Genomic DNA, 24,654 nt, shown 5'->3' with positions numbered 1-24,654 from the left:
TGCATGTGCTTCGTCAAAAAGCGAAGTGAAATTCAGAGCTCCCTGGATACTCATGAGTCATTTTGTTTCAATACAAGCTGTGATGAAACCTCTGATCTGAGAGGGTAACAGCAGACCTAAAGTGACACTCAGACCAGACGTGACACGGTGAGACAGAGAAGTGAGATAAATAGAAAAAGTAGATGTGTTCAAGTTTTTTTGGAGTAGTTTGTGATTGAAAAGATTGACAATTCGTCAGCTATTTAATCTCAAAACTTCACAATGTCTTCTTTGTGTTCTTCGTCAATAAAGGCATTTCCATAATGATGAAATGACTTTGGTTGAATAAAAAATCCATTAAAATAACAAAACACTGTAAGTTTACTTACGTGCTACATTTGTTTTTTGCTCAGTAACATTTACCTTTTGTATACATATATGACTCTAGGATCTGCGCTGACTTCTAAACACAATCCTCATGTGACATCTCCCATCAGTCACCATAACTCAATATCCCCATGTCCCCACTGAACAGGTCCACTGATATAAGCGTAGCATTTTTGCTATGTTTGCCGGACTGGTTGCAGTTAAATGTCCAGGGCTGTGTTTTTTTTAAATTTTTTTAATTAATTAATTTTTTTTTTTTTAATCAAATGATCATCTCTTTCTTTGGTTGAATTCCTAGGTTTAGCATCTTTGTGAGGCAGGGTGATGCACCAAGATTTAAGGAGTTAAACAGCAAGGAAACTGTAGGACAGATTGCTTTCATGTTAGTATGAACAAATAAATCAATATGAATAGGCAACCTGTGCCATTGCGGGTTCCCAGAGAGGAACCAGCATGACTGATTGATTTCCTGAGTTTAATATACACCAGCTTGGTATATAGGTCCTTCCCTAGTCTGTGGAATACAAAATAGATCCTCCAGAGGCTCATTGGGAGCGACAGGCCATCTGACCGAAGCACTTCACTCAGACTCTACCTCCCAAAAATATCTACAGCAGACTCTCTCCCTCTCGCCTTCTCCCTCTCTCTCTTTCCCTTTCCCTTGACTGCCCCATCCATTAACATCGCCCACAACTTTCTTTTAACACATTTTCCCTCCATCTCTTTTGCACATGTCCTGTCTCTCTTCAGCTCCCGTTCCTCCTTGCGGGGCACGCCCACGGTGATGATAGGACTGCTGCTAGAAAATGCAGCTGTCCTTTTCTTTTTAGCACCATGCACGAGGGGAATTACTGATGGCACTTATTCTGGTAATAGACTGGATCACTCTGCCCTCAGCAGTATTTTAATATTACAGGACGTAATGAGATGAAGCAGCAAAGCGAATTTTACAGACTGTATTGTTTTCTTTGTGTACTTTGGCAGGTCACCCATTACGCATCTGAATGAATTTATTAATGGCCTCAGTTTAAAGTTCACCGGATATCTGATTATGCTTGTTTTGATTATGACTCCTAAGAGCTGTATTTACCAGACTAAGCATACAAACACAAAACTTTCCCTGGAGAACTGTAAACCTGTCACATGGCGTTGAGCCATTCCAGTTTTCATGCTTAACGTTTTGCAACAGCAACTCTTAAACCTCTGAAAACAATGCATTTATGTGAACAATTTTGTATGTAAACTTATGCCATCATAATTTCTATTGACCATTTTCAGTTTTTTTGAGAGTAAAGTAAAAATAGAGGAATTAAAGAGGGGAAATAAGGAAGAAATAGAAGATGAGATTAAGAAATTACACCGTATGTCCAGGCAAGACCTTACAAAGTCCTACACTAGTCCTTTTATAATGGTATAGTAGCTGGAAGTCTCAAGTAATGCAGTTCTGGCTGACTGATTTTACGTGGCAGTTTATTTGCTGAGACCATAAAAATAGAACCATAAATAGGAGCTATGGTTAGAAACTGAAACAAAGGCCCAAACTATATTTCACTTGTGTCGAAGTTCTAAACTACAGTTTACAAAACTTTAAAATATGAATTGACCTTAGTGTGTGCTGGAAGAAAAAGGCCCATTTGGTTCAGGACCGCCCAAAGGAAGAAAACAAGCCAACGAACACACTGAAAGTCTTTGTTAATTAAAATAAGAGGGATTTGATTACTGTGAGTCTGTTATTGGCTGTGATACTTCTGGGTGAATCAATTATCCCCCGTGAAAGCTTAATGATTTTGGGAAAACAGATAAATCAGCAAATCTATACATATCTTTACGAAGTCAAACGACGCATGCTCTGCAGTGTGTAGGACACGGGTGCTGTGGGACATTCCTTTCCAGGGCCGAGGTCTTGCATAACACGCCACTATCGATTCTCAGACACGCCGGCTATAAAAAGAATGAATCGCTCTCAGAGAGAAGCGAGGGGAAGGGACAATGTGAAGTATTTCAAGCCTCATGCAGTTATTCACATCTGTTTTCGTGGCAACATGAGGCTTTGTTTTAGGGATTTTTCACTCTTTCTCTCGGTTTCCATCTTCTCACAGCGGGCGAAGTTGGGGCCACGGTACTGACTGTTGCTGGCAACATGCCTGTCAGGTTCGCTTATGCCTGATGAACGGTATGCTGAAGCAAACCCAGCCCAAGTCACTTTCTATCACTGCGGCTGCACTCGCCCCATTTTTACCCCAAAGCCAAGACATTCATGGTTTGAGAGACCTGTTCAATTGTCTGTGTGGGGAATGTTTCCTCGATTACACTGCCAGCGTGTGTGGCATTTTTTTTTTTTAGAGTAAAGGAAATTGTGAAAGCATTTTTTTATTTACACTTTCAAACTAAATCTTAAAAGGAATGGTTTGACATTTTTTGTAAATATGCTGATTTGCTTTCATGCCAGGAGTTAGATGAAAAGATCTACTCTCATCTTTGCACAGAAAATCTGAAGCTTCAGTCAGCATGTTGTTAGCTCAGGAGAAAGACTGGAAGTAGAGGGGCAGAGCAAAACTGGCTTTATCCACAGTAAACAAAATCTGCCTCCCAGCACTCATGAAGTTCACCTATCAACATAATATATTGCTTTTTTTGTAATGTCGACAATAACACAAGAGTTGTAAAGAATACATAAAAGGGGTTATGTTTTGAACTATTTCTCAGCTGGATGCAATAACTACCAGCTGGTTGCCTGGCAACCTCACATGGCGACAAGATATATAAAGCAAACCGTTTCCCCTTTTCCACTCGTTGTGTTGAGCTAATGTATTTACTATAAACATATAAACGTGACATCAGTCTTTATGCGATCAGTTGACATATTGCCCAAAATGTTGGGAATTTATACAACCTAATCATCCATCTGTATTATATTTTTGTTTTTTTCTATGAATGTGTTTACAAGTATGCACAGCTCCGACTGCCCATCTCCCTGTCCAGACCAGAATCAGTAGTGTGCATCCCCATGTGAGAGGCAGGTGGGGAAGGGCAGGGGTCACTCGCTGAGCCCACCAGGCTCAATCTATCATATGGTGACAGGAGCCGTTAGAGCATGGAGCAGCATCTGTGGAGCCCCAGGTAAGACTGTACGAGGTGGGCCGTGTTTCCTTTTACCTCATCGAATACACAGAAAAGGGATGTGTGGCTGTCACATTTTGTATGCAGGCATAGTTCTCTCTCTCTCTCTCTCTCTCACACACACACACACCTTGACATTTGAACAGGCTCTGCACATGTACATATGTTTTCAGGGACCTTCCATCTCACATCTGCTCTTCCGGTCTCCTCCATCTCTGACATCCTGGAAGTCAGGCCTTTGCTGGCCTCACCCACTCCACAACACCTGAGCTCTGAGTCCAAGTAAACTCTGTCACCCTCCAGACACATTTCACACACACACACACACACACGACTTGAGCAGCAACCTTGCACTAATAGCAAAAGTGCGAACAGAAAACGGGAGGTGTGAAAAGATAAAGTGTGTAAGTTTGACACTCACTGAGGGCCAGCTGGGTCTCGTCCCAGATTTGAAAATCATTTTCCAGTGTTTGCGTCGTCAGACGTTGGCCGTGAACAAAAGCAATCGCAAAGGACGGTCTCTGGTTTCTCTGAAGATGTATTTGAGCCCTTGTGTGCTCAGGAGTTACTGATGGATGTGCAGCATTGACATTACATCACTTAGATAATTCCTCTTTATCCAGTTTACACTTTCAAAGCCTCAGATTTCAGTATTGTGTCTTCAAAGTATATTGTGCTCATCATGTCAGGAGTGTCAGCCCCTCAGGGACTCGGGCTTATACAGTACCTCAGTCTTGTCTTTAAAGGGGGAAAAAAAACCCTCACTAATACTTTCTCTTTCAGGGTAAGCATGTGGGCAAGGAGTGAAGCAATATGTGTACATGATAAATCACACAAAATAACTATATATGGGCCCCTTACCAATAAATAAATATGAAGCACTTCATGAAGGGAAAATAAGTAAAGATGTTTACACAGAATTACAGTATATTCCCAAACAGGTCTTATTGTTTCCATTGTTAGAGCTTGCATCTTCAATTGCCTTGACATTTATTTTATTGGTCTGCTAACAAAGACAGTCCTGAGAACAAAACAACTGCATTATGTTATGGAATTAACATGGTTATATCACATTATTAAAAAGCATTCCTTCTTCCACTGAATTAGGAGCTCTAATTGTGTTTCGGTATCTCTTATTGAAAATGAGCCTATTAACTAATGCTGTGCAGGAAACGCACTCGTAAAAAGCAAGTTTTTCCACATAAATTGAGGTTACACCACATAGGCACCATTGCCAACCATGTTACATTTGAATGCTATAAACTCATTGCCTCGGCATAGCTGGATACATAGCAACACATGGCCATAAATGCTTTAATCAGGCACAAAGCAACTGGAGAGTATCAGCACTGTAAAGGTCAGCTTGAGTAAACAATTTAATGACAGTTTTTTTTCTCACTTTTGAAGACAGCACATGTCTTGGAAAGAACTAATTAGAGCAAACTGTAAGCTGGAGGCGTGCACTGGCAGCAGTTATCAACACTGTTGGAGCTGCTGAATTCAGTGCTAAACATACAGAATAATGACTGTAGGGAGGGAAAGGAAGAAGGCGTGATGTTTGCTGAAAGGTATAGAGGATATTTTGTGTCATAAAAAGTTCAACTGAAACTAAAAGCATTCATATTCTGGAAGAAAAGGTGTTTTTTCAGGGTATATATTCATGAAAATATTTGTAACTTCTGATGGCTGACTTTGATTTATCTAATGAGCACTTGATTCTGCTCAGAAAGGTCACTTGAGCAGCCAGAGGTTCCACCAGATATCTTAATAAAAGTTTTCTCCACAGTTCACATGCCAAAAGATTACAAGAGCTTCGACTCGAGCATCACGGCTGAAGCAACATGTGCTTATTCAATTAGTGTCCGAGCACTATTGTTTCCCTCTGGTTTCCTCTCATTTCCTTCCATCCAGAGAAGCTCATCGCTGCTGACACTAACACAGGGGAATAGTCCTACACTTGCACTAACTTTTACATCTGAATGTGTCAAACATTGAATATTCACAATCTTTTGGAGAATAAAGTTGAGTTTGTCTAATCCCTTTAAGGATTTTGCTATGCCCGAGGCAAATTTGTAAATTTGATGAGTGAAATGGAATTGGATCCATGTAAGCTTGAATCTGACATTACACAGACAAAAGCCTGCAAGAAGAGAGGTCTGTATTCACACTGACAATATTACATCCATCCTTTTTCTGCCACTTCTCGCAAGGTCTAGTCGCAGTGGCAGCAGGTTGAGCAAGTTAGCTCCAGACGTCCCTCTCCACAGCAATGTTTTCCAGCTCCTTCTGGGGGGATCCCAAGACGTTCCCAGGCCATATGAGATATATAATCTCTCCATGCTGTTCTGGGTCCAGCTCGGGGTCTCCTACCAGTTGGACGTGCCTGGAAAGCCTCCAACGGAAGGCGCTCAAGAGGAATCCTGATGCCCAAACCATCTCAGCTGGCCAGAGTGATTTATGACACCCGGATTAAAGGAAATCTTGGACAATGCATCACCTCGCTTGATTAACCGCAGCACATTCCTGGAGCCAGACCTGGGACGGGAGCTCGCCAACAAGCGTGTGGTGACTGGGTGTTGGCCTGTGGAGTCCAACCCAGTGGGCTCCATAGCCCATAGCAGCTGGGTCAGCCTGCGTTGCACCCCACCCTGATGAGATATCTCTGCTGGAGGCTTGGGCATGCCGATCTCGGGTGATGCAGACTTACTATAATGTTGGATGCTTTAACACACGGGGCCTCCAACCTTTTTTCCCTCTGAGAGCTCCTTTGATCTACCGGATAGATCTATACTGGACCCCTGCTTTAATGTATGATGCCTCTCTTTGTACACTTATTTCTGTGATTGTGCAGCAATCCTTTAAGAAAGGCTTTTAATTAGGCTTACTTTTACACAATTGTTAATTGTAGCCCATGATTCTACTGTTCCAAGATCTCTTTCTTTTCCACACATCAACAATCAGTCAAGATAATACCCTTTTGCCTCTGATTTATATGCAAAGAGTCAGCAGTCAAAGTCTAGATCAAGTGAGTTACGGACCTACATGGAATTACAGTGAAGCTCAGCTGTCTCGACCGCCTACACCCTTCAAACCGCACACAGAAGCTGTAGCGACACAATAGGAGATTTGCAGTGGATATAAAACTCTAATGTAATTGACTGTATGCCACAATCAGATAAACAGGCCCATTTCACCATTTCCAACGTTAAATGTCAAATGACTTCAGCTGAGTGGAGAGCTCGGCGATAAAACGTAGCGCCGGCCCATTATGGCCTGTCAGTCATGGAGCAAGCCGACCTCTTTAGTCCGACTGAAGAGTGACTTTTATGCCCCAGAACGAGGAAAAAGCACAGTGGCGGTGCCTTTATCAGGCTTTCATGCTTCTTATCAAAGAACATTAATGTTACAATGCAGGTTTGGGGAGTTAGCGACAAAGTTTTCAGCACCCGATTGATCTCAAGCCTGAATTTTAAGAGGGGGAACTGTATTTATTTTCACTGTGATCATTTTCAACACTGTACACAATTTAATGTTCATTTGGGCAGTTGAAGGATCCACTCTCCCTGAGGAATAACTCCCCTTTGCTTTAACCATCACTCAGAGTGACTGCCTCGCTCCACAGAGACAAGGAGAGACAAATGTTCACGTTGTAGAAGCAGGCTGTTTTCCATTTGGGTAACAGATTGGGTCACAATACTCATACATGCAGTGCATATTCCGGATCACACAACACTGATTCATTTCAAAAGGAGGCAAGCCTTAAAAGAAAGAAACCTCCCATGTTAACGTGACTGAAGTGATGATGACAGTCCTGTCTGTGCTCGCTTTTATGTTGTCTGTGGTGTGACGTAATTACATGCTACGATAATGACAGTTGTCAGCTGAAGTTGCATGTTAAGAAATTTTAGCCATGTAAGGAAAACTCACTTCCAGAAAAATATGCCATTTTACTGTCTTCTCTCAAAACAGTCAACCATTTTTCCAAAAGTGCATGAAACAGTCCCACACAGATCCTTATTTGTCTCCGCAATGCAAAGTAATCTGCTGTGAGTGAGCTGCAGTCTTACTTTCACACTGTGCTGCAAAACAAATTAAACAAAGACAAGTAAAAATACCACATTTTACATTCTATGTTGTGCGTTTGTTTGTTAAATTTGACGTAATTGTTGAACTTGATACTATTTTTTCTATGTGATTTAAGTGTACAACATAGAAACAATCTGACTGGGTGCAGTGCGAGACTTAGTTGACTACATAACCTTCTTTACTAAAAGCTGCTGCTGTAAGCCTTAAGACAAAGTCGTGGCAGTGTGAGAGGCAGCCAACATACTACTATTTTTTATTAAAAAAAACTACAAATCTTTTGGGCAAAAACAATAGTCGATATCAGGAAAAAAAACACTGTATAATTCAGGAGTTACAACGTACAGTATGTGCTGCGCAGTAGCAGAACACATTCTCCCCTGGAGATGCTAGCCAATTTAGTTGACCACAATGGCAAACCATGAAAGAAATCTATAGGGCCTGCTCTCTGCCAGAACTGTAAGTATCGTCCAGTCCATTTTTTTTTTCCGAGGACAATTGGATCAGCAGGGTTTTGTGGACCTTCAATCAAAAAGTTGGAAAAACTGTCAGCTTTGAGGCATCATCTCCCTCAGCCCTTTTGGCCCTGTTTCCTCTCTGGTCTAGCCATGCCTGACAAGCCATTAGAAGGCTTGTCTGCCTGCAGCAATGGATGGGCCATACTCCAGAGGACACAAGGAGTCAGATAAGGCTTAAATCATGAGAGGACAGCAGAAACGGCTAGCGCAGGCCCTCACTCTTCATTTCCACACTATGCTGAGCACTAAAGAGGAGGGGTTAGGTCTGCTCTTCAATTAAACGATTTCCTCTCTTTGTTTTTTTTGCTTTTTTTTTTTTTTATCTCTGTGTCCGTCTTTCACAGGTTTTGCCACTATTATTGCTGACCCCTACCTCTCCTTGCTACAGAACATTCCTTAAAGTGTTTTTTTTTTTTTTTTTTTTTTTTTTTTAGCTGGGACGTGCCCGATAGCCACCCTCTCATTGGCTGCTCCGGAGCCCTTTTGTCACATTTGTGCACACGTCCTGTTAAATTTGTTATGATGGGTAGAGAGTCATGGATGTCACATTCACTAGACAGCAAACAGTAAATAGTTTTGACAGGAGCTGTTGGGGAAAAAGGCTACTTAATGGCCGGGTGCTTCAAAAGCAACAACAAAATCTAAAATGGCCATCACTTTTTGTTATCTCTGCTATTTCTTCTGAAAAATGTTTTCATTTTCTTCTCCTTCTCTCAAGTAAACCAGGACGTAAACACAAATAGAAGAAAACCTCCAGAGACACATGAACGTCATGGTTTGTTCCAATGCTAATACCTAACATGTGGTAAACAGCACACTTTTCATCATTATGTTTTATAAAGACTCCAAAAAACACTAATGGGTTGGTTAGAAATTAGCTATTCATTTTCACACCAGGTTTAGTATAATTGGTTACACACATCCTTAATCAAAATGTTTGTACACAGTGTATGTGACTATTTAAGATGATGTCACTTGAGAGGACAGACTGTCGATTAAGCAAATCATGAGTCACGTCCCAAAAAAGGTGTAACGGGGTAGTTTATTTCTGTAATCTGAATCAGTGGATGGAGACAGCTGGTATAAACCTGCCATCGGCCAACTAGTTCAGTCAATATTCACTTCCCCTTACGCTATCTGTGTGCCTCCATGTTCAAAATCCCTGTCATAATTGGAAACAACAACAATAACCTCCGAGCAGCAACCTACATACAGAAAATTAACCATTTTGGCACAGAATATGATCATGCCATAAGGCAGGGCTGCTTTGTTCTTCTTGCAGGGATTTGACCAGTTTTCTGCCATGGCTCACCTCCCCACCACAGACTAGATATAAAAATAGACATAGACTCCAAGTTTGAAAAGTGAAACCTCTGCCTATACGAAAATATCTGTTAACAAACCCGGTTACATATGAATCTTGTTTAAGCTGTTGATATCATTAGAATTAACGAGATTTTCCCCATTACATAATGAAACCCAAAATAATATCCATCTCAGATTGGATATCAGCAGATTAATCAATGGATACACATGTGTATGGTTATAAAACATCACTACTGTTTGTGCCTTGTGTTTGCTTTCCTTACTCAATATGTGTTGCATTTAATGGAAAACCCCGCAATCTGACCTGAACGCCACAGCTGTCCATACACGGGGTGAATGTTTTTCAAATTATATTGTGATGAAAAGCAAACAAAACACAGACACAGGCACACACGGCCAAATATATATATCAACGTTCCAATAATGTTTGCCAGATTCTTGAATCGTAGAGCAGATGCAGGAAATAAGATACACGTGAAAAAAGCAGCATCACAGGGCGAGAACTAATTGCTTACCTTGTAGACGAGCATAACGACCTGACGCAATTTGAGCCTGTGGAAAACGCAGATGTCATACAGCGCTGATACAGCCAGGACGGTCACTCCGAGCTCCTTCCACAGCATGCTGCAAGCAGCGCTGCCCAGGCTACCGAGGAGCCAGGCCACGAGCTGCCAGGACGCAGCGTGGCCCCGCAGCCGACAGTGACGTATGTAACACAGCAGAGACAGCAGGAAGAACAGGGCGGCGCCTTCATCAGCCCGGCCGACAACGCCCGCCACGGCCTCGGTGTGGATGGGGTGAGAGGCGAAGAGCAGGCCGGCCAGTAGGCTCCACAGTCCTCCTCCGAGCAGCAGGCGAGCCAGGGAGGTAAAGAGGCCCGTCACGGCCCCGTGGAGGGCCACATTAACCAGGTGGTAACCCCAGGGCTCCACCCCACCCACAGCATGGTTGAGGCGGAAGGAGAGGGTGCAGAGGGGTCGGTAGGACTTATGGCTGCCACTGTGTGTGAGTAAGGTGCCCCAGAAGTCATCGTAGAAGATGTTTGTCCAGGGGGTCTCTGGGAGCAGGTCCTGATTGGTCTTAATTGCACGGCTGTAAAGAGAACAAGAAAGGTTAGAAACGGACTTCTGGGTACAAACAAATATAACGTGTACACTGTAAATGCACAAATCAAACCAATATTTGATGCAATACTGGACTGACATTTTTGTCAATTCAATTAACGTCACACAGTTTCACTGCCTGACCACTTTACCACCCTGCCACATCCAATAAAACTGCTGCGACTGAAAACAGCTGTTTATGGTATACGGTATTTGCACTGGCAACGCACAGCAGATTCTCTAGGGAGGGTGTACAGCTATTCTTCAACAGTGCAGACTAAACAGAAAATATAGGTTGCTACAAAATGAAACTTGCCTCTGCTTACAGCTTCACCCTGAGAGTTTGGTCATGTGGCATTCACAAACAGAAAATCAGAGGGTGAAGCTTCAAGCTCCGGGCAGCTTTGCCACCACAGCCACAGCTCTGAGTGCCTTGGACTTGGGGATTAAGCAAGAGCACCACACCCAAAGCCACAAATACAGGCACGCAGTACGGGAACTTCTGGTAAAATACAGTTTAGAGAGAAGGTGGACTGGGGTGACAAGCAGCCGAGAAATAAAAAAAAAGGTGTAATTCCAGCTTTTCTTAGCAGGAATAGTCATTAAGTACAGGACCAGTTTGGCTTCTCTTCTGTCAAGGATGAACCTGTGTGACCTAGCATGATGCTGCTACATCAACCACAAGCTGTGCGTGTCAGTAGTTGGGGGAGTGCAGCCAGCAGGGGTGAAGGAAGTGGGCAAAGGAAGGCTGGTTTCTCTCTACAGGAGCCCTTACATAGATGTTCACCATTTGTCTTATCTTTTCTGTCACACTACGAGGTGCCTGACAAAGCGACAGGCCTCTGCTGCTTCTTTTTGAGCTGTTGGTGCTGATGATTTGCTTAACGAGCCGTCCCCCCCAGAGAGAAGGTGGTTGGAAAAGCAGAACAGAAGAGTTGTAATTGCAGGCGTGATAGATGGTACGTGACAAGTGACAACAAGCCATGTGTGATAGGATGTAATCTGTCCGCGTGGTAGTCAAATTAGCACACACAATTAGGTCAAAGAAAGATGGGTGGCGAAAAGGTGGGAGGGAGCCTCAAACAGCAAATGGCAGGAATTATTTTATTGTAATCTCTGAATATAATTAACACAAATGCGAGGAAAGTGAATGAATCAAAAAGCAGTTGAATTGAGACTAATTAATTGCTTCCGCAACTGTTCTGAGGCCCTTAAGCACAACACTGTACCTTTGTCAAAGCCTGCTGACCAACTGCCACCTCCCAATACCAGAAAGCTCACAGGAAGTTTGGGATTGCAGTGAGGATTGCAGCATTTATCAAATCACAAAATGAGCCCGTCTTCTGTGAAAAGTTTGAGCAGAAAAATCCCCTCCTGTGATGGATCTAAAGGAAATCACCAGGCCTCAGGATGTTGGAGAGGACATAGACATAATCAGCAGGGATATAATAGAAATGCCTCGGATGTCAGCGCACAAACGATTGGGTTTCTCTACCTTCTCTCATCAGACTGACGGAGGCTCTAACCCTCCACCGGTAGCCCGACTCTCCGCTTCATGACTCACATATGCCAGTTTATTTTCTCTGGCCCATTTGTCAACTGAGATCTTCACTCCACCGCAGGATGCTCACATAAGAGGCATTATGGTTCAATTACATCTCGAAGCCATTTTGGAGACAAGTGCGTTGTTTTTCCATTGCACAGTGCGGTGGAGCCAGCAAGGCCAGATACATTATATATTGCCTCGAAACCACACCAGATCTTTCTGGCAGGGGAGCGCAGACAAAAGCCAGTCAAACGGCCGCTGCATTTACAGCCGGGACTCCCTGAGCTGCAGTGCACAAGGTTCCCCTTTCGGATTATCTACTGTTTATATGCTGCAGATGCAAGTGAGCACCTCACATACTGTGGTCAACGAGCAGGGAATCGAGGAATGCAGAGAAAGAGGCGCTGTAACCTCCCAACTCTCTCTGAAAAAAACGACACAGAGCAGATGATACACCCACACTCGAATTAACACATTTGCATTGTGGTTCAACTAGTCATGGTCGATCTCTCTGATCTGTGGCAAATCATTAATCTGCTGCGGGTCTTCATCATCATCAAACCCTCCTCTTCCACCAGCAAAGAGGCCAGCTGGAGAGGAGGATTGAGTTTCTGCTGCTGGCTGGGCCCATTTCTCAGTCGAGCCGGCAGCGGAGAGGACCGCTCCGTGCACCGCCGAGCCGTTTCCAGCCGGGAGCGCATTCCTCATCCAACCGCCAGCCAGCACACCGACTCCCAGAGGGACGGAGGGATCATGTGGCCACTAACAAGAGAAGCCCCTGAAATACTTCTCTGCCTCCCATTACTCTTTCTCCATCATCTACTTCTGGCTGCCATCCTCAATTCCTCCACAACTTGCCTGGATCTCATTCATGCGCCTCAATCTGTTACTGTTTGTTTGCTTGTGTAAATGTGAAGTGAAACGGGGTGAAGTCAGAAACTGCAGCTTTATCCCTTGTTGAGAAATGTTTTATGTGAGCTAAATCTCTGATTATTTAAGTAGAGGCTTGTTTACGTATAAAGCATGAAATATTTAGCAAGAAGGAGAAGGGTATTATCGGAGGCTTTTGAGCCTGCTGTGCGCTGTTTACTGTACACGCCACCACTAATTAGAATAACTGTGGCGAACCCAGAGAACTTAGAAATGTTAACAACTTCCTAAACTCAATATTTTTCAGTGAAAAGTGTGACATGACTTCACCCAAACAAAGACGTGTGATCACCCTCAACAGAGAAAACAAAAGCAGCATGGTGTCTATTAAATGCCAGACGAACTACACTCAGAGTCGGAAGAAAGACGATATTTAGTGTAAAACCACGTCAGAAAACAAAGGTGGTGCAATGACATTTCCCAGTTTGTCAAACAGATGTCAAGTTTGTGTAATTCCTTTGTTCAAAATCAGATCAAAATGTAGGCTATAGCCTTACTTTTATCACTCTTTTATGTAATTGTTGCACAGACCTTGAAACTGGTTAGTTCAAATGCATTTCCCTGACAAATGCTCTCCTTATAGCTGAAAAATAATCATGTGAGCTGACCTCTTTCCCCCTGGAACAGTTTCACTTATAATGTGAGTGCTGCAGTATAGAATGAAGAGAAATAGCCAGAACCAATGACTACAAGATCCCATGTAAAGAGGCTATCGAAAGGTAAAGAATGATTGGCTTTCTGGTGCAGAGACGAAGCAGCGGCAGCACATGGGAGATGAGACTGGATATTAGAAAGGAGATTGAAAACCAAAGACATGTCATCAGGAGTTTTCCCCTTTACAACTTCTCAATGAATTTGAGATGAAGCTATAGGTGGAATGTATAGCTGTGACCAGACTAAAACCATTTTTTATTGAATCCCCCCAAAAGCCTGAGGGAAAAACAACAACATGAAAATAGGCTAATTGTCCTCACCAAAGATGATGGGCATGTGTCCAGAAATAAATCACATAAGCGTGAAGCAAAGGATTTAAGTAGCAGATGCTTCGCATGGCGGTAAATGTGGAAGCAAACTGAAGGACATTCAAGAAGTAAACAGGAAGCATCAACATCCACTTATGTTGAAGATTTGAGGAAATATGAAACACTGTAACTGATATTTAAAATTTCATTTGTAGTGACCTTTTTTGTGCGAGACAGACATTTGTATTGGATCCAAGTAGTTGAACCTGTTCACCTAAAAGTAAAAAAAATATATAAATAGTAATATCCAAAGTGATTCCAAAGTTAAAAGAGAAGTACGCACTAACAAATCACAGTTTGGATATTCAAACACTGAAGAGAAAGTCAGCCCTTTAAAATACGAGGCATATAAAGATTTCCATTTGCGACAGCATGTGAAAAGAAAATCAAGTCTGCCGGGAGTTTGGGGAAAGTGATCGAAGGTCTGCCAACTATATGTCATCACCCAGATTCAATATCTGAAAGGAGCACAGTGGTATTTTTAGACTGCCCACAGAGACACCGGGGTAGCCCGCTCAGTGTTTCCGGAAAGCTCTTTGTCTAATGTTTCTTCCCATGGGCATGCTAGCAGGTCATTAATGGCATACCTCCACTGCTCTTATTGTACCTAATATAGAAAAATAAATTCTCTTCATATGGCCAAGAGAACTTATAATTCTGTTTTCTCTACCTGAATGCAAAATGAATAACAAAAATGGACTAAATCAATTATTTAACCTTCTCCTCTTAAATCATTTTTCTATAATGAAAAATAAACAATGTCTTATTTTGTGCCTTAAAGTATTCAGTCAGATCAGAAAACATGCCAAAAATGGTCATTTATTACATTAAATACGAATTCAAATGGGGATGGAAATGAAATACACAAAGCTAAGGGAAAAATTAGGAGGAGGGTGGGAGGGCGTTTCTGTTTTGGGACCGTTACAAATAGCTTCATCAAGGAAGCTGATATGGATGAGACCCGACAGCCAAATACAATACAATGTAGTCAAGCATTCACATTTTAAGACTAGGTCAGTCAGAGAGGGATAATGTGTGTTTAACATGGAGGAAAAACTAAAAGGTCCAAATTGGTTTTGGCTTTCTTTCAGAACTCCCTGTCACTGTATCTTCGGTCTGAAATGTAATTAATAACTCCAGTATCAAAGTGTCACTGGATGTTTGGATATGTTTTGAATGAAAGAGGAGAAGAGCGAACAGGGAAAGTAGTGAGGGGTATAGCTCATGTAGCCGACACACCACTGAGGCCACCGTAAAACCCCTATTGTCCATAGTGAATGGCTTCTTTCTTCCATTTGACATGCGATTAGCAAGCCTATAATACTATTATTAATAAGAAGAAAACAGCCTCGGGGAGTGTTTTTAATTTTATACAAGACAGAATTTTTAGTTATCTATTTGTCGTTATTGATGCAGAGGAAATATTTAACACGCTCATTCATTTTAATTTATTGATCTGTTCTGTTAATATCCTGAGATGTAGTCAGTAAGGACCACTTTATATCACTGTATTGATTTCCACATCAAACAAACACATTTTGAAATGTAATATGTGCAATTCCACAGAACCAGCCGGTATATTTGAACCTTTTTACCTTTACACCTTAAAAAAATAAAATTTTAAAGTGTTGCACTATTATTTATTTCTATGGACAACTAAATCCTTGATAAAGAGTAAGGATGGATGAGATACTGGCTGTGTAGGCAGTCAAAGTAAAGGTCAGAAACTACAGAAATTAAGGCTGAAGAAGTTATTCTATCAATCATTATTTATATCAATATTTTTTCACTGTATATCATCAGTCAGTGTCTACTACTGAATTACTGTGTTAATCTACTGTTCTGGTGTACCCACGTTTACACTAACTGCTTGTTGTAATAGTTTCTTCCTAAATCCATTTGTATAAATAGTCTGCTGTCACTCTTTAACAATAACATGAGTCTATTGCTCCAAGCTTTGCTAAAAGTGTGAATGATTTGTTTAAAATACACACACACACACACACACACACACACACACACACACACACACACACACACAGGGGGTCACTTGAAAGAATCTAAGTGGACTTCAGAGTGCCACATGCAACACTGTGTCGTTTCACCCAGCAGCACTCCCTAACCCTCCTTACGTCTCCCCTCCAAGCAGCGTATTTGCATTGCTCCACTGGCACAATCATACACCCTCGCTCCATTTCATGGCACAGTACACAAGCAAACACTGGGACACTGAGACACTCAGTCTGGAGCAGGGCAGGCTTGTCCAGCATTGCCGAGAGCTCGGTGAATACCCGCGCCTGCTGCCTAGCATCCCTGATCAGCCCTTTGTGCTGTACGGGATGGGCACAGTAGGGTGTGACCTGAATGCTGATTACTAGAGCCAACCAGTCAGCCAGCAAACCAACCAACCAGTGAGCCACACTTCTATCCAACCAACCAGGCTGGCAGAGCAGCAATCCTGGCAGCCCAGCATTGAGTCCAATGGTGTGAAGTTGCCAGGGGTACGCATGAGCCTTCCTCAATCCTCTGATATCCAGAGTCCTCAGGGCCGCCGCCCTGTTTGATAAAGCCATCTGGACGTGTATCTGCTCATTTCCCCCTGAATAACTTCACTTCACGGCAACGTTCCATTAGGATAGAATAATTTATTTCACCTGATGAATGTTGCGGCTGCTCTTCAAAACACAAGCATCCTCAATCACCGTCCGAAGCCCGTTTGGGCCGAGTGTTTGAAACAAATTACCTAAATGTCATATTCCAGGCCGAGTGTAAAGTTGTGTGATGTTTATAGTTGATTCCAGGTGTAAGAGCCAATTACAGGAGCTGCCGGTGCAGAGCGGAGCGGAGCGATATACACTCCGATTATTGTATCCAATAAATCTGTCAGCATGTGCGGGGCTGTGGCAAGACAGCAAAAGAGCTGCCGGGTCACCCCTGTAGGCCTCTCGTTCTCAGGCACTAACTCTTTTCTCTTTTGTGTCCAAAAAGAAACTGTTGCTTTGCATCTGTCACTACCTCTCCCCTCAGCTGACAGCTTTGTTGAGAAATTGTCGCGAGCACTTAAGGGTGAGAACTTTCCATAACTGGGGCTCGGGCAGTTTTCGGTGAGTTCGCTTCTTCAAGGTGAAATTTATACAGAACTCCTGCACTTCCACTTATTGAAGGCCAAACACCTGTTTGTTCAACAAAAAAAAAGGGAGAAACAAGACATGCCAGCAGCTCTGAGAGGCAGTACTTGGGCATCACAGTACTTTGAGCTAAATGCTGATTTAAGCGTGCTAACATGCTCATGTTTAACAGGTATATCATTTCGCATACTAAACTAGGTTGATGATTGTGTTAGCATTAAACAAAAAGTACAGCTGAAGCTGATGAGATTGTGGCACTAGACGACGAGTTGGGAAACGACCAACGTTTTTTTTTTTAAAAATCATCCTCAGCGGGGCATGAATGTCCACAGCTGGAGGTAAAATAGTTGTTGAGACATTTCACCCAAAACCACAAATGTGAACTTCGTGGTGGTTCAAGAGGAAGAGTGAGGAGAACACCAAAGTAATTGGGATACATCATCAGGGAACCCTGATTTACAATACATTCGGTAGCTATTGAGGTATTTCAGTTTAGACAAAGTTCAAGTTTAGGACTGACAACCACTGGCAGTTAAACAGACCAACAATGCCAATCCCAGAGCCACACTGCTAGCACAGCTAATAACAATATAGCTAACTAAAAATGATTTAACAAGTGTGCATTTTTAGCTTTTTCTGTTTTCTTGAAATTTTTGAAAAATATACCAGCACAGGACTTTAATACTGATACAAATAAACATTTAACAAATCTAAGAATATAATGTATAGAAATGAAAAGAAACTGCCACGCTGATTGCTCGAAAAAGTTTCACTTGAGAGGATGAACTTGAGTGTTTACATTTCTTTGATTTTTATATTTATAGTCACATCATGGTCACCAAATTGGAAAATGTGATTTCCCCATGTCATCTTAGGCTTTTTAGCCAATTTAACACTTAAGTGGAAAATTTAACTAAACGGGTTTTTATTAAATAAACGTCACAGGCCAAGAATGAAGAAGGTTTTTGTTCCCTAACTAGTTCTGCCTCCATGTTTCCCCCGGCCTGACCCATGTCTAATGCTGTGGTAGTCACCCCGGCTCTACTTGGAGGGGGCCACTCCACAGCACTCTTCCTCTCAACAGGAGTCTATTGTCACGCTCTGACCTTTTCGGCCACACGGTAATAAATTTGTTTGATTTGTTCCTCCTCTCGTGTTTGGAGTGCTTCTCTTTCACATGGAGAGGGAGATCAATGCAGGGGAGGCTACTCTTCCTGGGCTTGTGGCTGCGTTGCATGCGAGGCCCATCCAGCCTGGCCCACCACTGGGCCATTTAAGCATTCTGGTTTGGGTTTGGGGCATGTTGACCCATGAAGGGGTTCAGTGAGACCCATACCAGATGGATGGAACCAGCGGAATGGGATGGAAAAATCCTGAGCAAGCCAGAGCTGCAGATGTCTATGCAGACCAGCAACACATGAGTGGCACATCTATCCAGCATTTAGACAATGTTCTTCCCAAAGCTTTTTGCATGGCACAGCAACCCTGAAGGATGAGCCTGAATAAAGGGACATGGATGATGTTTATTGTAGTGGGCCTTAAGTGCCAGAAGGGCCTTTCGAGGATGCCAAGCAGAAAGGAGAAGACAACTTTAGTGCCCCTAACATCTTACATCTTCAGCATTTGAAACAGCTGTGTGTTGTCTCAGTTCTCATCACGGCTATGTTTGCTACAATATGAAAATGCTGCCTTAGTGCAAGCACATTAAAGGAGGTCATCCTCCTATAGGCAGAGTCATTAGTGTCCGTTATCTTCAGGCCTTGTGCAATCAGTCAAACACAAACAAAACTCGAGAGCAAAACATCGCAAGAGATAGAAGGAAGAGGCCAGAAAAAAGAGAGAAAGTGATCACTTTGTTCTTTGCTCAGTTCATACTGTCTTTAAATATGTATAAACGAGTCATTGTCTCCCTGTTATCTTCAAGGCAACAACCTGAACACAGCATGAAAGCTTATTTAGTGAATTGGGTCACCCTTATGTACAAAAATAATCATTACATTAATGAATGGCAGTGTTCAAGGATGCAGCTCTGAGTGATCTCATTAGGTACTATCACAACAGGCCAGTGTTCTCACACTGCTCTCAACCCAGCTTTTTTTAACTCTCCCATTTGGGCTCCAGTTCCAGGCTCTAATTGAAGGCACATGTAGCCTCCTCACACAGAGATTGAGAGCCCCAATCGACAGCCACGTGAGTGTGTGGAGGCTGTCTGCGGTAACGTGGACGGACGGGCTCCGGTGTTTCCTTCAGGCCTCATCGAAGATCTATCTATGACAGGCTGGACTCTGCCAGATGATATTGATGGCTCATTAACTTTTGCTTACTCTCAGATGATCAGAGCCAATATGAGTGGGTACACATGGAGGAAATTAGGTTAAGGTGCAACAGTAATCTGGTATTCATTTGGACTTAAATGGGAAAAGGAAAGGCGGATGGGGGTATGTTGCACAAGCAGATGAAAGGTCAGCTTGACTGTTGGCTTCCACTCGGTAAACAACGTTTAAATATGCAACTGGACTGAGAAAAAAGATGAATGTAAGAGGAACCAAAGCAAACTTTAAAATCAGGCTCATCTCCATGGGATGGAGTTTTCTGTTAAAACAAAAGGAACCTAAATATCTCCAGCGTCGCTTTCCCTTGCGTGAGACTGCAGTGCCTCGTAAACCCATAAACATGTCCAAAAGGAACCCAAATAGCCTCTTACGTGTTTTTAAATGCTTTGTCTTCCACATGGTGTCAATTTGCATTTTTGCAAAGGAGCTCATTTACGCATTTTAAATTTTACAGCCACCAAATCACACAAACCGCACCGCCGCCTCCGTAAGCAGGGCCTGTGCCTTTCAATTTTCTCATTTAGTTTTCCATTTAGAAAATGAAGAATCTCTTAAATACTGTACACAAATCAACACAAGTAAACACACTGGTCTGACACAAGTTGCCTCCGTGTGTATAAATCATTACTGAAACACTATACTGCTTGCTATATTGTCACACACAGCTGCTTTCTTTTTATAGCAGACAAACTTTCTGTTCTGGACTTTGGTCAAACGCAAACGGTTACAAGTTAACTGTCACATAAACTTTTTTAATACACCGCATTCAGATTAAATACACTGTTGAGGTGAAGCCATCCAAAATGATAATTATTATACAGATTTTCCTTGACGCAATCACGGAGGAAAGAAAATATTACAAAAGCAAAGTGAGAAATATTAAAGGAAGTGCAAATGACATATTTCAACAAATGCAGCATTAATGCCTCTAGCAGTTGGTCGTTGTGCTAAAACTGGAAAGCCTCCTCCATTAGCAGTAATGTTTCCTCCCGTGTCTTCCTCACGTCTTCTCTGTATTGTATTGTCACCCCCCGTCGCCGCACCACAAAACACTTTCCCCAGCTAATCTTTTTCACTGAGTCAATAACATTCAGAGGCAATTTTCTTCCGTTCCCATTGTCAGGATAAATTGAATTCCAAACTAAGATGCAGCATCGCACTGCAACAGTCAGCACTATTGGATTTTATAAAACCAATCACTGAACACATGCTTGGCTTACAAAATGCCACTTTCTACGAAACAAAAAAACTGAAATCATATTAATAATCCAACAACAACTGATGTTGATGAGGCTGTATCATTAGCTTTAAATTACGGTGGAATTAACTTAACAGAATCAATTCGATAAAGTGAGCTGAAATCAATGGGTTGGGCTCAGCCTCCCCTTCTAAAAGCAGGTATCACACAACAGCAATCTATAGTGTCTCTGTCCTGAGGGCAGGTCTGCTTGTTAAACAGACAGCCGCTTGTTTTCTTGTTCCTAACTGGCTGGCGTAAATTACCAGTCATGTGACTCCGCAGGGAGAGAATCGCTCAATTTCAACATTTCCCTGAGAGGCATGTTGAAATTGAAAAGCCCCCTGGGTTCTAACATACAGCGACTGAGGAGGTAGCGTCACAGAATTTTTTTTTCATAAAATTTTTTTATTGTACAAGTATCAAACCTCCTTTCAAAAATCCCTGCCAGTATGGAGGCACAGAGAAGCACACTGGCCACAGCGGTTTAGAAGCTCATTTTTTTTTGAAGAGGAGTTATAAAAGTTTGGCATGACAGAGATCTGATGTTACAGAGAGTTAGAGGCAATAAAATGATGCTTAGTAAAGCCGGTTGGAAATTTTACACGGCTCACAAAGATATTACGAAAAGACTTGGAGGCTTTAAAACCCACAGATACCACAAAAAAGTCTTGGACTTTGTTAAAACTGTGTCAAATGCTACAGGCGGCACAGTGACCTGAATGAGTGAAATAAGAACAAAAAAAATAAAAAAAATGTTTTACAAGGTCTCTGCTAAGGCTACCCAAGAGGTAGCTGGTTCTCTGATGTTTCTCTGTGCTGTATTCCTGGTTAGCGGCAGAACAACAAAGGACCATGTGGTGCGGGGAGGTCTGGTGGACTTATTACTTGAGCGGACCAGCATGAACAACCGAATGTTACGCTTTATTCTTGCTAAATCTGTGCAGCCAGCCTGGCAGCGCCAACAAATCAGTACCATTTGTTTGGTAAACCAGAGCAAACCGGCGAATGATTTCATGAGATACATGAAATGACATCTCCTCTTCACGGTATAATACGGTTACAATGAAATCCCAGTAAAATAAGAACGTGGATTTCAGTAAATTGACATTATTAATATGAAGCATACAGGATGTTAATGAAGTGTCAGGGTGGTACCATTACCACAGGCCTCGACAGAAGTTTTCTAAATTAGCTAGGCCTTCGATATAATGAAAGAAAGAAGAAAGAACCCTCCCTGACATGTGTGTCAAACATCAAAAAGCTCCACTCTACAGATAAAAAGAAAGAAAAGGAAACTTAATAAGCCTTGCACATAAAGATTTATGGTTGTAAAGTCAGACATGTTAGTGGACGTGGAGACATAAGGACACATATTAAGTTTTGTAGTACCCAGACACAGACTGACGCCTGTTTTTTGGCCCTTTCTTTCAGTCAAGTATGATAAATATGTCCACAGGTTTGATGAAAAAAAGCCCTTTCTAGTATCCATGTGTTCTCTGATGAAGGTTGAGGTCTGCTGGGACTGTTGCATGCATGAGGTTTTAATTTACTAGTATTTAATTTAGAGCCAATTTCAGATACTGCACCTCGTAATCAACTCAGGGAAAATGTTAATTAAACTCCTTTATGCAATAATTTGTTTTCTTCACACGTAAAGAAAGGTATGCTGGGATTTCTTTTACTGACTGTATCCCAATTAAATTACCAACATTATCAGCTCAGCTCAATAAACAAATCGTCAGGAAAACCTCCTGAGCAACATGAAACTCAAAACCTATTTTCTCCCTTCTTTACTTAGGCAAATTCACTCTGACAGAAAGACCTGCATTCATTGCATTTCTGGAATACTTGTTGGTGGCATATTGTAGGTGGAGCGAACAAAGCTGAGGGAGTGGACGCAGAGGCGCCGGGCCCCCAGATAGGAGGACAAAGGGCCCGGCACAGCTCGAGCTAAGTGAAAAGGGCCCGGACAAAAGGCTGAGAAGAAGAGCGCTTTATGGGCCGGTTTGGAGAGGAGAGGAGGCAGAGCCGGGCCTGTGCCCACGAACCGAGGCCTCAGGTCTTGGTGAGCCACTGGAGCACGACCATGTGTGGTCCATAATCACACCCAGCGAGCAGCGAGAACCACGCCTCTCTCAATAGGAAGACGGATGCCCACTTGCTGATTGCCGCAAAACCCGGTAAGAAAGGCTCAAAGAACAAAGGCACTCGCCCTGTTGGACGAGGGCCTTTGAGAAGGTCACAAGAGCATGCCTGCCTGGGTTTACTCTTCTTCTAGGGGAGGACAATAGCTTTAACAGGTGCTGGAGGAAGACAGACGAGAGGACAGAGCCGGTGAAAGGAGAAGGATGGGTTTGAGTGTGGAGGTGGATGACGAGCTGAAAGAAATAGGAGACCTTCCTCAGAGGCGAATGGCTTCCTGTAGGGGAGCGCAACAAGTAGTTGTGTCCTACATTCTGATCTGGCGTGTTTATTGACAAAGAAAACAATGGAAACCTACCGAGAAAACACGTTGAGTTGGTAAACAGTTACGGACAGCAATGTTGTCTATTGTTTGAGCTTATCTGTTTATGATGATGCCTGACACGGAACCATCCTCAAAGTTATTTAAAAGCGATGTCAATATTTCCAGTCTCACACGCTCGAGCAGAAACACTTGTCATAACATGAAAATAAAGCCGTGACTCATCCTTCCGTTTATTCATTTGTCTTCATTCAATCTGACTGAGAATGCCGCAGCCCTCAGGTGCAGGAAACAGATGGCGCCATGTCCTTCACCGGATCAAGAAAGCAGGGAGGCAGTGCCGGCTCTTAAGCGCCTCGTCTGCAGCCTCTTTCTGCGTCAGCTGCTCTCTGTGCTGTTTCCAGGTCAGCCGTCAAAAGGGGGAAAGGAGCGGGCAGGGTATCTTCTCAGGAAACTTTTCCTTAAGGAATTAGGGTCAACGGGGCAGAGCAGATGACCTCCTGAGTGCTCAGGAGCAGAACATCGGAACACCAGAGGGGGGAATGGAAGGAAGAATGGGAGGACACTTACGTCATCCCCCCCCGACCCACCACCCCGCCCTGCCTTCGGTGACCAGGTCTCTTACACAAGAGGCTTTAGAGCTGCATTATCCACTGCAAACAGCAGATGAGACGGAGCTTCAGAGATCGGCAGGCTGGTGAGGCCGCTCATAAGACGCTGCAATCCCTGTCCTGGATATCCTGCAGGCGATATCTCACAACTGTCACTACGGATCTGTCAGCACTGGGCATGCATAGAAAATAAACACGCACATTTCAGGCAGCACCCAGCGGCTTGTTACAGTTGCCCGGGCATGGCCTGGATGTGCTCAAGAAGCTTAACAGTACCGCTGTTTCCATGTTGCAATCCATTTGAATTCAGCTTGGATGAGGTTAAATAAACTGTAACGTGGAGAGAACTTTTTTGTTCTCGGACAGGGTGTTTCTATATTGTTAAATATGATATTTAATGTTATGCAGCTGTAAAAGCTGCAGTTTTTTCTCGTGGTTGCATCTAAGTAATAAAATGCACACGTCAGTCTAACCGTGTATTCATACTGTGAGCAATAAGATCAACAAGTCACCAGAGGGCCATTCATTTCTCAGGGAGCGTTGAGAGAGCAGGGAGACTCAAATTTGTGCAGGAGGCCTGCGGGTTGAGAAAAGCCACCATGTCTGAACCTTTCACGGACATCAGCCAATTAACAGCCAATAAATTGGCCAAGCCAACATATTAGCTGATATGATCTGCAGAAATACCAGCACTGGTGTATAAATCATTCAATGCCATGAAACTATAAATAGAACGTTGTTTTTTACAAAGTAAAATCCAGTACCAGTAGTATAGTTCTAATGATAAAATGGCATTCAGTCATTCACATTTAATGAAACAATTTCAGCAGAAAAAATATAGCATTGATTCGCACAACTTGCCCT

General features: G+C 42.8%; 1 protein-coding gene across 3 annotated transcripts in view; it reads right to left on the bottom strand.

Moving 5' to 3' along the window:
- Positions 1 to 24,654, bottom strand: part of tmtc2b (transmembrane O-mannosyltransferase targeting cadherins 2b) — an 89,742-nt gene that overhangs the window by 38,845 nt on the left and 26,243 nt on the right. For all 3 annotated transcript variants that reach the window (XM_069162497.1, XM_069162498.1, XM_069162499.1), the window contains exon 2: positions 9,929 to 10,505. In XM_069162497.1, the coding sequence (XP_069018598.1) occupies positions 9,929 to 10,505 (577 nt within the window). The remainder of the gene's footprint in view (positions 1 to 9,928; positions 10,506 to 24,654) is intronic.

The sequence above is a fragment of the Embiotoca jacksoni genome, unplaced genomic scaffold (assembly GCF_022577435.1).
Source record: "Embiotoca jacksoni isolate LCO1_2020_lvr unplaced genomic scaffold, fEmbJac1.0.p SCAF_3, whole genome shotgun sequence".
Lineage (NCBI taxonomy): Eukaryota > Metazoa > Chordata > Actinopteri > Embiotocidae > Embiotoca > Embiotoca jacksoni.
This window is presented reverse-complemented; position numbering and strand designations above follow the sequence as displayed.